This window comes from Sceloporus undulatus, chromosome 5 (genome assembly GCF_019175285.1).
Source record: "Sceloporus undulatus isolate JIND9_A2432 ecotype Alabama chromosome 5, SceUnd_v1.1, whole genome shotgun sequence".
Classification (NCBI taxonomy): Eukaryota; Metazoa; Chordata; class Lepidosauria; order Squamata; family Phrynosomatidae; genus Sceloporus; species Sceloporus undulatus.
The window spans coordinates 26,998,068-27,013,559 of NC_056526.1; the positions used below are offsets into that span (position 1 = coordinate 26,998,068).

The 15,492-nt window shown below is 41.9% G+C and overlaps 1 protein-coding gene across 1 annotated transcript; it reads left to right on the top strand.

Annotated features, from left to right (window-relative positions):
- Positions 1–705: 705 nt before the first annotated feature.
- SPIC (Spi-C transcription factor) lies at positions 706–7,678 on the top strand. Its single transcript, XM_042467904.1, has 5 exons — positions 706–747; positions 1,542–1,635; positions 2,696–2,805; positions 5,250–5,358; positions 7,227–7,678. The coding sequence occupies exons 1-5, from the start codon at positions 706–708 to the stop codon at positions 7,676–7,678; spliced, it is 807 nt and encodes a 268-aa protein (XP_042323838.1).
- Positions 7,679–15,492: the final 7,814 nt, after the last annotated feature.

Below are 15,492 nucleotides of genomic sequence, written 5' to 3' on the forward strand. Positions count from 1 at the left end.
CAATATGGGAGGGTTCATTTAGATCACATTATTACCAATACTGAAATGAGATTTAAGCTATCTTCATGGTGAATGGAGGACCCATCGTCTTGTCTTTCATCTCAGGCATCAAAATTTGGGTGGGAGGAGGTCCCACCATTTCTATGATACACACAATGGTCAATTATTCATTTGTGGATACATTGAGCCCTTGATATCTGCTGGGATACTAAATTTGTTGCTGCTCAAGTCCAATTAGATACAATGACATAGTAATATGGTAACCGTTATATGAATTGGCAAAATCAAGGTTTGCTTTTTGGGATTTATAGATTTAAAAAAATATTTTCAAGGCATGGATGCTTGAATCTGTAGATTGTGAATATGGAGAGCTGACTGGATAAGTTATTCTTTGGTTTTTGTAGCTAGTATATACAATGCAATCCACCTTCATTTCCTCTTTTTCTAATTACGCCTGCAATTTGCAATTGCTACTTATCAATAGCAATAGCAGCTTCATTTATATGCCACTTCATACCACACTAAGCAGTCTCTAAGCATAGTTTTTTGTAGGTTTTTTGAGCTATGTGGCCATGTTCTAGAAGAGTTTATTCCTAACATTTCTGAAGATTCCAGGCACAGATGCTGGCGAAACATCAGGAATAAACTCTGCTAGAACATGGCCACATAGCCTGAAAACCCCACAGAAAACTATGAGTGCCGGCCATGAAAGCCTTCGACTTCACAGTCTCTAAGAAGTTTACATCTGTAAGCTAGTTGCTCCCAACAAGCTGGGTACTCATTTTAGCAACCTTGGAAGGATGCAAAGCTGAGTGAACCCTGAGCCTCTGTCTAGGGCTGAACTCCACAACCTTGTGGTTTGCGAGTGAGTGGCTGCAGTACAGGCATTTAATTACTGCGCCACCAGAGCTCTTGAGTGAATGGAATTTCATCTGGTTCAATTGTGATATTGGCAACTATCTTACTGACTTTCAGGGCATTCCAAAGACTCTCCAGGTGGGTGTATAGAAGTTTTGTGTTGGCCAGAGATGTCTGTGCCCTCATCCAGAGCTGCTTTAACAAGCTAACTCCACATGTCATAGTGGCAGCTTGTATAAGGGTGCAGTGGTTGCTTCTCTCTGGATAACTGCCCCCTTTTAACAACTTCCTATGCAGGGACGTAGCCAGGATTTTAGGAAGGGGGGTCCAAACTAAGTGCCACCATTATAATGGGGCTTGGGTGCGGTGGCGCAGCAGCACACACCATTCATTTTTCTAATGGAAGGGGGGTCCGGACCCCAAGAACCCCCCCCTGGCTACGTCCCTGTCCTATGACACAACCTATCCCAATATTAAGCTGACAGAGGATGTTGTTGTTTTGATCCAGTAAGCCTTGTTGTTTCTGGGTCAGAGCAAATCTGAAAACAACCAGATGATAATATATTTAGGAGTTATGCATACATCATTTTATAAATAATTTAATCATTTAAGGATGTACTTCACCATGTTCTCCTTGTCCTTGCTTCATTTCGACAGCAACAAATAAATGTCTATTATCACAGAATTTTACAGACCAAGACTTATTAGGACAAGCTCTTGAAGATGCCTTGGAGGTGTTACAACAACATTCAGATGGTGACTTAAATTATGCGCCAGGTAAAAAGAAAAAAAAAGCATAGTTACATCCCAGTTTCAATTATATACAGTTTCCATTTATTTCTGAATGTCAGAGCATACATGAGGGTGGTACACTAACTATTTCCCCACATCTGATAATTACATTGTCTGGTTAATTACATTAAGAGTGAAACAATGCAGAATACTGCAATTGAAACACTTACATATAGTTTACTATTTCATCTCCTCCATGTTATCAGAGAACAGGGCAGATACATGAAAAAACAAACATGGCTGCAATAGTCACATTTAAACAATGTGTGGAGCAAATAATTATATAAGAGCATCTGTTGCCCTTCTCGCAGCTTCAGAACAAACTTCCTGGCCTGTTAAAACACTTTATCCAATAACGTCAGAACAATAAAAAGTGTGAAGAAACATGCTATAAAATAGGCTTGCAAATCAGTTTGATTCTCATTGCAACAAATCAAGTTTTGTTGAAACAGGAGCTGACTGTGAGTAAAGTAAAATGGAATCTGAACTGATGTAATTCTTCTTCACACATTATGTCCAATATCATTTGTCAGCACATACAAGAGCTGCTACCAATGTTCCTGTGTGAGCTGTCCTTAACATGCCCAAACTAAGCAGCAAGATCTAAAGGGGGAATTTAGCACAGTTTGGGAAAGTGTATTTTGGACTACATCTCCCAGGAACTCCCAACTAGATGAGCTTTTGCTTCTACTTAGATTCATCTGAATCTCACATATGATGAGAAACTCTGACAAACAAGAAACCTTAACTTCATGGATTGTTCTATATGAATGAAAATGAAAGCATATAGAATTCAGTATGTGAATGTATCTACAGTAATGAAGGGCAGGCCTATGGGGTGTTTCAGGTACATTTAAATATCTCGCTTAGGCATAAGAGGACTAAAGAAATTACTAGCAAGAAAGACTTACTACAGTCTACTGAAGCCCAATCTTCTGTCCAAGTTCCTTTTCAAAATATATCTCCCTTTCCCTAAATTTTTATCTATGTCCTGGAGCATTCCTTTCCCCAACTCATATATAGGTGTTTTTTTTTTCTCCTTAAGAAGGCTATCAGAGCTGCCTGGCATACCACCACCATTCTCTCCAAACAAGTCCCAGTTACTTGGGAGAGTCATCTACAGAACAACGAACACACAGTTGGAGGACTATGATAGTAAGTGAAGCACCGTATTTAAAATGTGAATAAATGTTTTTAAAATGCATTATGCTGCTGGGACAGAAATCCTCTCACCAATTAGAAGTCACGTTTGGAGAAATACCATCATGCACCAGATGGGAAGAGTGCAGCATCTCCATTGCTTGAAACTCAAGCTGGTAACATCTGATAAGATAATTATAGAAGTCTCACTAAGCAAGTAACCTTAACAATAAAAATGGTGAACAAGCCCTGTTCCACTTAGTGAGACATATTTTCCCAGTACACCCGCTTAAAGTTGCATTTTTAGTGGTTCATCATCTAAGGCCAAGCTACCTGAAGATGGATTGGACAGTCCAGAGATCAATTTTCTGTCCCCGCACCTTCCAGAGCCACATGGACTGCCATTATTATTATTATTATTTAAAAAGGGCCACTTCTGGTTTTGAAAACCCTGTATTTTTATGTAAAATAGATGCACTATTACTGTTCCTGTAGCTTTGGCCAGAATAGAGGCTGTCCAGTAAAGTCTAGAGCAACCAAGAGCTTTAAAAATCAGCTTTACATAAGAGGTAAACATGATAAAATAGGGTCAGTCCTTAGCCTTCAAAGTTAAATTGCTAAAGGAGTAGGTAACAGATCATATTTGTGTGTGAGACTGTAAAGAGCTCCTGTGGGTCAAAATAGACAACATGTGGCTAGTCATCGTTCCTGATTTTTTAGTCCTATGGCCTGTCTTAGCCTACTTTGGCTCTACTTCAATATGATTTGTTCCTAGTCTAGAAGGATCTACCACGTTCAGCTCCTTGTTATGAAAATGACAGATAAAGATATATCAGAAGTTATAAAATCAATAGACAACAAGAGATAGCTAATACCTCAGAGAACAGGATCAAAATTCAACTTTTAACAGTTTAGAGAGTTGGGCCAAAACTAACAACATTAACTTCAACAGGGAGAAATGTAGGCAGAAAAAAACGAGAGGCTCACATATAGGATGGGAGACACCTAGCTTGACAAGAGTACATATGAAAGGGATCTGGGAGTCTTTGTAGACCATAAACTGACAATGAATCAACAATTTGATGCAGCAGTTTAAAAAGCCATTATGATTCTAGGCTGCATCAATAGGAGGGTCGTGTCTAGAGTGAGGGAAATAACAGTACAGGCCCTTACCAGATGAGTGTGGAACTGGGAGTCTTCTGCACTGGGCGATTCGAATTCGCGTCATAACGCAATGTACTGTCATACCTGGGAGTCCTTCCGCATTGGCAGGATTCAAATTGGCCAATCCGCATTCGCGCGAAGTGCATTCAGTGCAGAATGTTTTGTCAAACCAGAGCTCAACATGCCATGAGGCATCCCTGGCTGGCTCCCAAGCCGGGAGGAGGAGGAGGAGGCTGCTGGAACCGCGATTCCAGCGCCCCCCCGCGCCTCTTCCCTGCCTGGGATGCAGCCAGGGATGCCTCTCAAGCTGGGAGGAGGAGGAGGAGGCCGCTGGAACCGCCCCCCCCCGCTTCCCTGGAACCGGCAAGAGGAAAGACCCACCGGAAGTAAAAATTGGAATCTGGGGGTCTTGCGACGGAGTTCAGGACTGGGAATTCATACCAGACCTATTCGCACTGAGATCGAACAGAGCCCCAATCCGGATATCGCCAATCCCCTATTTAGCGCACTGGCCAACACGCTCCAAAAAGAGGAGTCAGTACGCATTCAGTTCGGAAGCTCGCGCATTCACGTGAGTGCGGATTGGGCCATTCGAATGCTGGTATGATGGTACTTTGCGAAATAACGCGAATTCGAATCGCCCAGTGCAGAAGACCCCCAGTTCCACACTCATCTAATAAGGGCCAGTACCACTCTATTCTGCTTTGGTCAGACCTCACCTGGAATAATGTGTCCAGTTCATGGCCCCACAATTCAAGAGGGATATTGACAAGCTGGAACATGTCTAGAGGAGGGCAATCAAAATCATGAAAAGTCTGGAAACCATGCCTTATGAGGAACATCTTACGGAGCTGTGTATGTTTAGCCTGGGGAAGAGAAAGTTAAGAGGTGACATAATAGCCATGTTTAAATATCTGAAGGTGTGTCATATTTAGGAAGGAGTTTTCTGCTGAGATAAACATACAGAGCAATGTATTCAAACTACAGGAAAATAGATTCCACATAAACATTGGGGAGAACTTCCTGAGAGTAAGAGATGTTCAGCAGTAGAATACAGTGCCTTGGAATCTGGTGGAGTCTCTTTCTTTGTAGATTTCTAAACAGAGGCTCAATGGCCATCTGTCACAGGGAGGTCTTTGTCTGTGTATTCCTGCATGGCAGGGTGTTGGACTGGATGGCCCTTGTGGTCCCTTCCAATTCTATGAACACTGCTTTGTTACTGTGGAGTTCTCCAGGGCATGTTAATTCATTTTCTGTTTTCTCACACTGCTGTTGCTTCTGGTCAAATCTACAAGAAGACTGAAGCAGACTTGTATCCAGACAGAGCTGTCTACCATACCCTGCAGACTGTTCCAGACAATCAAGGGATGTGTACTACACCTTTACAGAAAAAGGGTGGCAAAGGTTTGTGCATATGTGAGCACCATTGCTTTGATTCTAGATTATTCACAGGTACATTTTGGAGCACACATGATTTTATTGTTACTTAATGCATTAATTGGTACAGTGGGGCTTCTTTATCCATGGACTTTCCATCCACAGATTTCAGCATCCTTGGATGGCAAGCTCCCAGTTGTTCCCAATGGCAGTGCAGCCACATGCATGTGCCACCACTGGGGACAGAGAGACCTTCATGCAAGGAAGGGAGAGAGTGCCACCTTGGTTTTCTCCTCAGGAAAGAATATGATCCTTATAACACTATACTATTATAGTTCTATATTCCATTTTAATTGACATGGCAACATCTTGTGGAAACCTGTGGTTTGTAATTTGTTGAAGCCCAAGAGCTTTCTGGCTGAGAATTCTAAACCTTCCCTAAATGGGAAATCCCAGGATTCCATACATTGTTGCCATGGCAGTTAAAGTGGAATATAACTTTATAACAGTGTAGAGTGTGATAAGCACTTATATCCTGGTCCTGCCCTAAGTGTAATCTAGGTGGAGGGGCCTTTTGCGATGGTTTTACCCTTCTCCCCCGCACTCTCTCCCAGAATGATTTCTGGAACTGTGGATTTATGTGATAAACAGGGATCTCATTCCTTCTACAGATAATGATGATATTCTGGCCAATGGAACATAGTTACCTTACCACTGATCCCAAAACTAAGGGGTCATTCCCACTGGGAAAAGCCTCGAATCCTGATTTGATGTGTGTGCCCTTAGTTCCCACTGGAAATTGATCCCAATCCTCATTAGATTGATTCCAGTAGAAAAAAAGGCAGAGCAAACGCCAAAAGCCCAGGGTATTTTGGTAGCTGGTTTTTGGTGGTTCTTTTGGCAAAAATCGATTCTGGCATAATTCCTAACAGTGGAAACACCAGATCAGAATTGGTTTGTTTTTTTTTTTAAAGGGGAGGGACAAATTGCAGGGGAGCTGGTGTCGTCCATCCCCAGACACACACACACACCCAGTGCCGCTTTTTTGGGTCCTTTTTTTTAAAAAAAGAAATAAAACTAAGCGCAAAAGCGATAGATTGGCAAAGCACTGACTTATAGAAACAATTAGCCGCTAAGCCATTCTACCGATTTTGCAATTAGTTAAAAAAAAAACAGTCTCTCCCCATCCTCCTCCTCCTCCTCCCGGTTCCATTCCCCGGTGTCCGCACTCCCTCCAACCAGCCTTGCCTCCATCGTCGTCGTCCTCCTTCTCCTCTCCGTCTGGTGGTGATTCAGGTGGGAGAGAGATGGAGGAAGGGACCGGGAAAGCAGGTGGCGGGCGCTGCCTCCTCTTCAAATCTTTGCTGAGCCACCCACCTCCCTTGGGCAAGTCACACTCTCTCAGCCTCAGACCCAACTGAGGAAGGAGGCGAGGCAAGCGCAGAAGGGGCCATGAGTGGGCCGGGGTGGGGGGTGGGAGGGAGGGAGCGCAGAGGCCAGGAGAAGGGCCAAGGCCAGACCAGGGAGCAAGTGCCAAAAATGGGGATGAAAGTCCATGACAAAAAACAGCGATGCCAGAAGGTCTCCATTCATATATGGACGAGGGACCTTTTGGAATCGATTTGGCATAGTGGAGCAGAGCCGGATCGAGATTTGGATCTTTCAGTAAGTGGGAATGACCCCTAACATGTAGTGTTACTTATCTTGATTTACTTCCAAGATCTGCTAATTAATAACCTATTTCCCACCAAACTAATCAATAATCTGTGTACTGTTGACACAACTTTGACAATGAAAACTATAAATAAGTTTTGATGTTGAAACTTCAGAACAAATTCCATTATAAACAGATTCCATCTAAGGCCTCTTTTTTGTTTTGCTTTAAATCTTGACAGGCAGGAAAAAACTGCGCCTCTTCCAGTATCTTCTTGAATCTCTTCATAACCCAGACATGGCAAATTGCATCCAGTGGATAGATGAGTCCAATGGTGTCTTCCAGTTTGTTTCCAAAAACAAGGAAAAATTGGCAGAACTATGGGGGCTACGCAAGGGAAACCGAAAGACTATGACTTACCAGAAAATGGCCAGAGCTCTGAGGAATTATGGAAAAACAGGAGAAATAATTAAAATTCGAAGGAAGTTGACTTACCAGTTTGGGGCTATGGTTTTGCAAAATCTTTCTCCAACAGGCTTTTTGGAGGCAAATGAAATTATTGATCAGTATGTCCAAGATGATGAAGAACACCAGTATGCAAATGACTGGTTTTCTTATTATCACATGTACAAGAAGGGTCATGAACTACAGCAGACTAACAGCAGTGCCATCCCATTTTGTCATGGCTTTTAGATGAAGTATTCTAGTATATGCTACATTCACACTTGTGCTGAGGAACATACGATTTCCAGATATGGTTGGACTGTAACTCTCCTAACCAGCAAAGGGAATGGTGAAAGATAATGGGAGTTACAGTTCAATGACATCTGGAGAGTAGTATGTGTGCTTAGAATTCCTGCCTTAATTATAAATTTGAGGAGCATGTTAAAGGCACAAATCAAATGTTGAGACTTCTGCACTTGTTTATGGATAAAATGTGCCAGTTGCTGCAGTCTGGGTCTTCAATGATTTTCAGTATTTAATTTATTGTTCATATTAAATAAAATGTCACTTTGTGTAACATGCATGTTTCAGGTTATTTAATAACTTGCCAAGGAAATGAACACTAGGACTTTCTGAAACCAATTTTCTGTCAGGGATGATGGGAGTTGTAGCTCTTCACCTCTGGCTCGAACTCACCACCTTGTTACGCACCGGCACTGACCAGTTTTGGCCAGTGGTTAAAGCTTTGCTCAAAAGCAGCAGAGTTACAGAGAATAGGCTGAAGACCCTGACAAACTCTCCAAGCCTTCTCACTCTTGCTTCCACAGAAGTCTTCACCCTTCTTCAGGATCCAGCTGGCTCTTGTATCTTCTCCCAAGACACCAGACAACTCAGTAGTCTTATATAAAAGATCTACTTTATTCTACTATATACAGCTCCAAAACTATGCAACACAACTCCACACTACTCCAATACTCCTCAACTACCCACAAAATACATTGGGATTCATAGCCATTATTATAGTCATTGCAAGATACCACCCACTCTTGTCTGTTTCCACCCAGTGGGCGTGTACAACCATTTTCATTGGTTCTCTTGTTTCATCCCACAATTAATGATTTCATCATCTCACCTTGTCCACTTAACAATTCTCAGGTGTGTTCAATTATCCACTTTGCATTTCTGTCCTTGGCATTTAGGACTTGTTAATTACATTACCATTTACACTTGTGTGGCTTCTAATTGCTTTTGCTGAGTCACCCTGACTCTCACATACATGTTTTATTTCATTCACTGTATATCCCATGTTGCTTTTTCCTTAACATTTTCAACATACAAAAATCTACATAAGCATATTTCGAAGTTCAGAATTCTCAGAAATGTTAGCTTTTTTTAAAAAAGAAACTAATAGAAGTGATTTTTAAAACAACAAAAATTCTAGTAGCACTTAATGACCAACATGACTGTTGGTATAGGTTGCAGTTCATTAAACCTGTTAATAAATAAAACAGCTGCATAAAACCAATTGCTCATCCAAGCTAGAGTAGAATGGTAAGTTGGCACATAATGTGAATTGCTTTAGGTGTGTTGGGCAGGTGACAAGTGTCCAGAACAACCTAAGACATATTGCTGCCTAAAGGGAAATAGATAAGTCAATGTACAAAGTAAAGCTGGCCAGATTGTTTTTGTCCTCAATTTTTGTACCAGACGTTTAGAACATAAATACAAGGAAAGGGGGGAGAATAGAAGAGGGATATTAACTGGGCTGTTGTTGTTGTTGTGTTGTTGCTGCTGCTGCTGCTGCATGCCTGCCTAGACATATAAATTAGTGAGAACCACTGGGGTGTAGTTGATTCAGTGTTGAATTAGGACCTTTGGGGACCCGGGTTTCAATCGTCACTTGAGCAAGCTACACTAGTCTTAGCCTCAGAGGAAGGCAATGACAACTTGCCTCTGAAGAAACATTGCCAAAAATGCATTTAGGTGGCTGGCTGCTTAACTTCCCTGCCACTAGGCCAGTTACCCATCATATGCCCCTCGGCTGGCCACCCACCACCCAGCCTGTTTAGGGTCTGGCACTACTGCTGGGTGGTGGGCAGCCACTACTAGGGAGATGGCAGGGTAGCCTCTAGATGGCCTGTTTAGGGTCTGGTATGGCTGCTCGCCCATTTAAAGTCTGGCATGGCTGTTTGCCCAGCAGCTGTACCAGCTTCTAAATGGAAGGCATGGGTATCCCACAGCAGTGACAAAATATGTTTTTACGACTGTCTCCTGCAGGAAGAAAACTGATGCATTACGACATCATGTGACAAGGCATGGAGAAAGCCAATAATCTCCAGCTCCATTTCCACTTTGTTTTCTGATGTAATAAGGCTCTTGGAAATTGATGACTGGGGCTTTTGGATGTTCCCTTTTCATAGTGTCACAATATGTCAATGCTGACATGATAGCAAATAGCAACAACAGGTACCCTTGTGTATATGCTATGTGTACTGGAGTAGCAATGGTGATTGTACAACTCCTAGCGTGGATGTCAGAAGACTTGTTGTGTTGTGTGTTCTTATGCTCATGCTTGAAACTTTAGAATGAATGTTACGCCCTGCTATACCACTGGGTGACCTTGGACAAGTCACATGCTCTCAGCCTCAATGGAAGGCAACCTCCTCTGAACAAGCCTTGCCAAGAAAACCCCATGGTAGGTTCACCTTAGGGTTGCCATAAGTTGGAAATAACTTGAAGGCACACAACAACAAAACTGCCAGTGTAGTGACTAGTGTGATTTATGATAATCTTGGATTCTATTGTTGCTGTTATGTTGGTCAATACCACAAGGTGGTGGTATAAGTCCAAACTAATGTGATGTTATTTTGCTTTAAGGGACTGGACTAGACAAAACATGGATTTTTAATGCACCTATCTATGATTTAATGTGTTTAATTTGCAGGAGTTTAGAAATTCTGCTAGGGGTAGGGCATGGAGGGAGAATTCATTCATTTCCCTCTCTACTGCAGTGTAGAGAATATCCCTTTCTGAATTTTCATTGAGAAGAAATCTCCCATAGCCATCAATTGTGAGTTGCCCTCTTGTGCAAATATTATTTCTTCTCTCTTCCTTCTTTCTCTCCTTTCAGCTATTTCCAAACTGGATGTCTGAACACAGTGGCAAATGTACACAATAAAGACACTGCAGTGTTACATCACTTTAAGCATGATGGATTCTCCAAAGAATCCTGGGAACTATAGTTTTCAAACCAGCCTCCTCAGGCATCCTTAACATTGGTTTCACTTGCAGCAGTGAAAGGATAACATCCTAAAAGTGTCCTCTGCTTACTTATTGCTTATTAGACCTATTTTTAAAGAACCAGAGGAAGCCAGGCCATTTCCTCCCTGTCCATTCATCAGCACTATATATAGCTCATTTGTGCAGAGCTAAGAAGTAAACATTTTAAACATATGAAACCCCAAGACCTCTAATTTCTTAATCTTATAAATCTGAATTACATCTGTATAAAGCAGGGATGGGTAACATATGGATTGTGGGTCAAAGGTGGCCTCTATCTGCTTTTTTGCACTGCTCAGTGCCATCCTGTCTTCACAGCTAATAAATGCTAATTAGCTTGTTCCCAAGTTACATTGTATAGGGAGAGATCTGCAACTGCTCTGCTGCCAAGATCTGGGAGAAATGAGAAAGCAACAATTTGCCTTGGAAACAAGGTGTGCAGGGTTAGCATACCTTGTTTACAAGATGACTAGCCCTCAGGGAGATGTTTGGGAATACTCCATACTTAACAATTAATTGTAGTTCCTCCTTGCAAGACCATTATTTTGCACATAAGGGAAAAAAAGCAGTCTTATTAGACTTCGTGCATGGAACAACCTCTGTTAATAGAATGGATTAGAAGATGAACCTCAGTGTGACTGGGCCATATTAGCAAGATGCCAACAGCATGCAGAGTGTAAATTGGTGGGTGGAAAAACAGATGCCTTTGGACATTCCAGAGTCACATAACACAAGCCACAGAAACCTAAGATCAGCAAAGAAGTGAGGGAAAAGAAAATTGACAAATCTTAGTGAGACTGACTGGTAGAGTCACTCTCCTATGAATCAACCTTTCTTTTATTTCTGAAGTTCAGGTGGATCTCTATGTCGCCAACACAGTACCTGTACACCAAACTCCTTTCAAAGAAACAATGAGGTATTCATAGGATAAATCCTTGATCTATGGATCAGAATGCAATTCAAGATTTTAAAAATTCTGTGTATGGGAAACAAGAATAACCCAAGATTGTGATTAATACCAACAAATTTTTGTACAGACTATAGAAAATTATTGTTTGAATTGTTGCCCTGTGACTAGAATGATCTCATTAAATCAAGTACTGATTTATCAGCCAGCAATGGATTATTAGTGATTTCCATGTAAGATTGTGGAAACTGGACAATGAAGAAAGCAAATAGGAAGAAAATCACCTCATCTGAAATGTCATGCTGGAGGAGAGTTCTACAGATACCATGGACTGCTAAAAAGAGAAATGAATGGGTTCTAGAGCAAATCAAGCCTGAACTCTCCCTAGAAGACAAGAAACTTAACTAAGGGGCAAAACAGACTGGCAATAAGAGCTGACTTGGGGGTGGTATGGGGGATGTGGTGACTGCACGCTGCACACCCCAATTCCACCCCCAAGCTGGAGTCACACCACCTGCCCACCCAGATGGTGGGCAACATGGGAACGTTCCTGTGGCACAGCGATTAGACACCACACTGCAGGAGTGGAGAAGAGCTGTAGCAGCAGTGAAAGAGGTGCCCTTTCACTGGCACAAACAGGAGTGGCTTTCTGCCACTCTTTTTTGAACTGCAAAAAGGCCAGATTGGGGCCGCAGCCCCAATCCGGTGCACAAAGGGGTGGCGTGATGCCACCCCTTTAGGGCTGTGTGTTTTTGGCCTAAGGCTCATGTATTTAGGACATATCATGAGATAATGTGACTTATTAAAAAAGATTATAACGATCAGTAAAGTGGAAGACAGTAGGGAAAGTGGGAGACTAGATATAAGTGGACTGATTCAATTAAGGAAGCCATAGACCTGAATATGCAAAACCATAGTAGGACAGTAGATGACTGAGATTCTTGGAAGTCTTCCATTAATGACTCCACCATAAGTCAAAGTCAGCTTGCAGGCACGTAACAACAAAATTGATTTAAGGTAGTGGGTCCTCAGCATCCATCGAGGGTTGGTTCTAGGACCCTCTGTGGATACAAAAATCTGTGGATGCTTAAGTGTTATTATATATGATGTAGAAAAATATAAAATGGCAAAACCAAGGTTTGCTTTGGGGGGAATTGTGCGAATATTTTTGAATGATGATAGTTTGATATAGAAACTGTGGATATGGGGGGCCAACTGTATCTACTCTAGTTGGGACCAATAATTAGATTTAGGCCTGTGTTCTTTTAAACTTTTAGAGACTAGAATTTGCTGTCATATAATTCTACATTGAATACTTAAGTCTGCTGTCACAATGCTACCTAAAGAATAAATAAATAAATAAATAAAATCTAGTGATTATCCTTAGGAAAATGGAATCCAACTAATGATATGGCCCATTCTGTTCTGGGAACCAGACTTAACAAGACTAAGTTTTTGCCCACGTTAGGCCTGGTTGGCATTTTGATATACAGTGGGCCATAGAATCATAGAGACCACAAGGGCTATCCAGTCCAACCCCCTGCCATGCAAGAAATCCAGTCCAACCCCCTGCCATCAAGCCCTTCTGGGAAGGAGACTCCACTACACTCCAAGGGAGTGTGTTCCACTGTCCACTGGGGTTTGGTTCCAGGACTCTCCCTGTGGATATCAAAATCCATCGATGTTCATGTCACATTAAATACAATGGTTAGTAAAATGATGTCCCTTATATAAAGTGCTAAAATTAAGGTTTAATTTTTGGCATTTCTATATTTTTAAAATATTTTCAAACTATGGATGTTGAATCTGGATACAGAGGGCTAACTGTAACATATGTGAGTGGGAATATGCAGCCCACCCTCACACACCTGTTGCCTGTATGGAGGTCATAATCAGTTGAATACATAATTATGTACAATAACGCAGCTGATTTGTGCTATTGTTATACTACATTAAGGGGCTGCTGGTGGAATTGTGAGGTTGCTTGTCTCCCCTATCCTCAGTTCCACCATTGTAAGCCTCAGAATTTTATTATTCATAAACATGGAAACTGTTGAACAAATAACTTTGAGACTTGACAGTCATTATCCATTACATGTGGCCTAAAGTTTCATATCAGTTCTTCAGGTGGGATAACACATGCTCCTTTTGTCCCTCCTCATTCCTTCATTTGACAATGTCCTTCCTCAGATGCAGATGTTCTTGGAAAAGTAGCTATGATGGCCACCTATAGGTTTCACCAAGAAACTCCTCTGACTGCCAGTGTGATACATCTTGTTTCATTTCTGCTGTGTTTTCCCTGGACTCTAGACATCAGTTCACTAAAGGTTGCTTTGCAGATGAGTGAGAAAAGCAGCACCTAATCAATCACAGCAGGTGCTGCTATTACAACTGGGCAGTCAGCAAACACAGGATGTTCAAGGTAAACTTTAGTGTAACATTAAGCTTAGCTGACACATTTCCAAGTCGTCTAATGGCAAGATAGTAGGAGGTGAGGAGTGGAGCTGCATCAGAGGTTATGTGAACCATTCCTGTGTGACTGCTAGAGAAAAGCAGGAAGCTTCATACAATACTAGAATGAACTATTAGATTTATTCTTGAAGACTCCCCTGACAAACACACACAAATTCTATGGTACCCAGCATGAAGCTTGAATGGGGGTGAGAGGAGTTCAAACCTACAAGAGACTAGGCCATGCCATGCATGCCAGAAGTGGCACTTGACGCCATTTCCTTGGGCACGGGGCAAGGGAGAAGGTGGAAGAGGCACACTTGTGCCCATTCCTCCTCCTCCCTGCCTTTTCCTGGCCTCCATCTCAATGGCCTCTACAGTATAGAGAAGGAGTCTCTAGCCCTCCATGTATTATGGTCTACAACACCCATCAGTCCTACCTAGGAAGGCCAATGCTAGGAGATTATGGCAGTTGTAGTCCAAAACAGCTAGAAGCCAAAGGTTCCTGATTAGGGGAACAAGGATCCACAAAGTCAAAATACCATTACTTTTTTATTTGCAGAAACAATGATGACAGCTGTCTTCCTCCTCAAACTTGCCAGTTTACCAGGAATTTAGAAGCAATTGTAACAGCTATTGATTTGCACACCAATAATACACTGTTCTAAATTACTCTGTTGGAAATCAGTGTATTTACAGGCCACTTGGTCTTGAATAAGCAATTAAGACACATTAGCTTTACAAAATATCTGCTTCTTGTGAAGATGACAACTGTTAAAACTGGTTTGTCAATATGGATCAGCACAACTGCCTTAATTTCTGGGTCCTCTTTGCTGATGTGGATTTCAGGATGGTCACAAGGAGCGCTTGTGCTTTTGTGAAAAGTATGGTGAGAAGAGAAGAAAGCTGAAGCAATCTTTTCCATAGTAGTGGCCTGGTATGAAAGTATTTATCTAACATGCAAGCAGAAACAAAGGGTTGTGCCCTGTCTAACATAGAGCTGGATCAGTAGGTGCACATGCTATTATGATTTGCATCACCATATTTAATTCAGTATTACAGCAGCAGGCTGCAAAATTTAAAAGCCACAATTTGTGTTGCAACAAACTCATGCCCTCTGCCACTTGATCACACTCAATTTACAAAAGAGTACCGCTCTCCACCTCACCCCTGCTATGGGTTACATACTTCCCCTAGCACAGGCAGCTTGTCCCAAGTATCTGATGCCAACATAGCTGCAATTCCGGATGAGCTCCCACTTCGTGGAACACCTGCCACTAGAGCTCAAATGGATGACGTCAACAGCTTATTGGAACACGCCTGGACTATAAAATCATTGCCTGTGTAGCTTTGCTCAGGGAAATCTATAATTTAGTACTGAACAATGGTCGGTCACAACTTGACAGCCTTGTCAACAGGGAATACC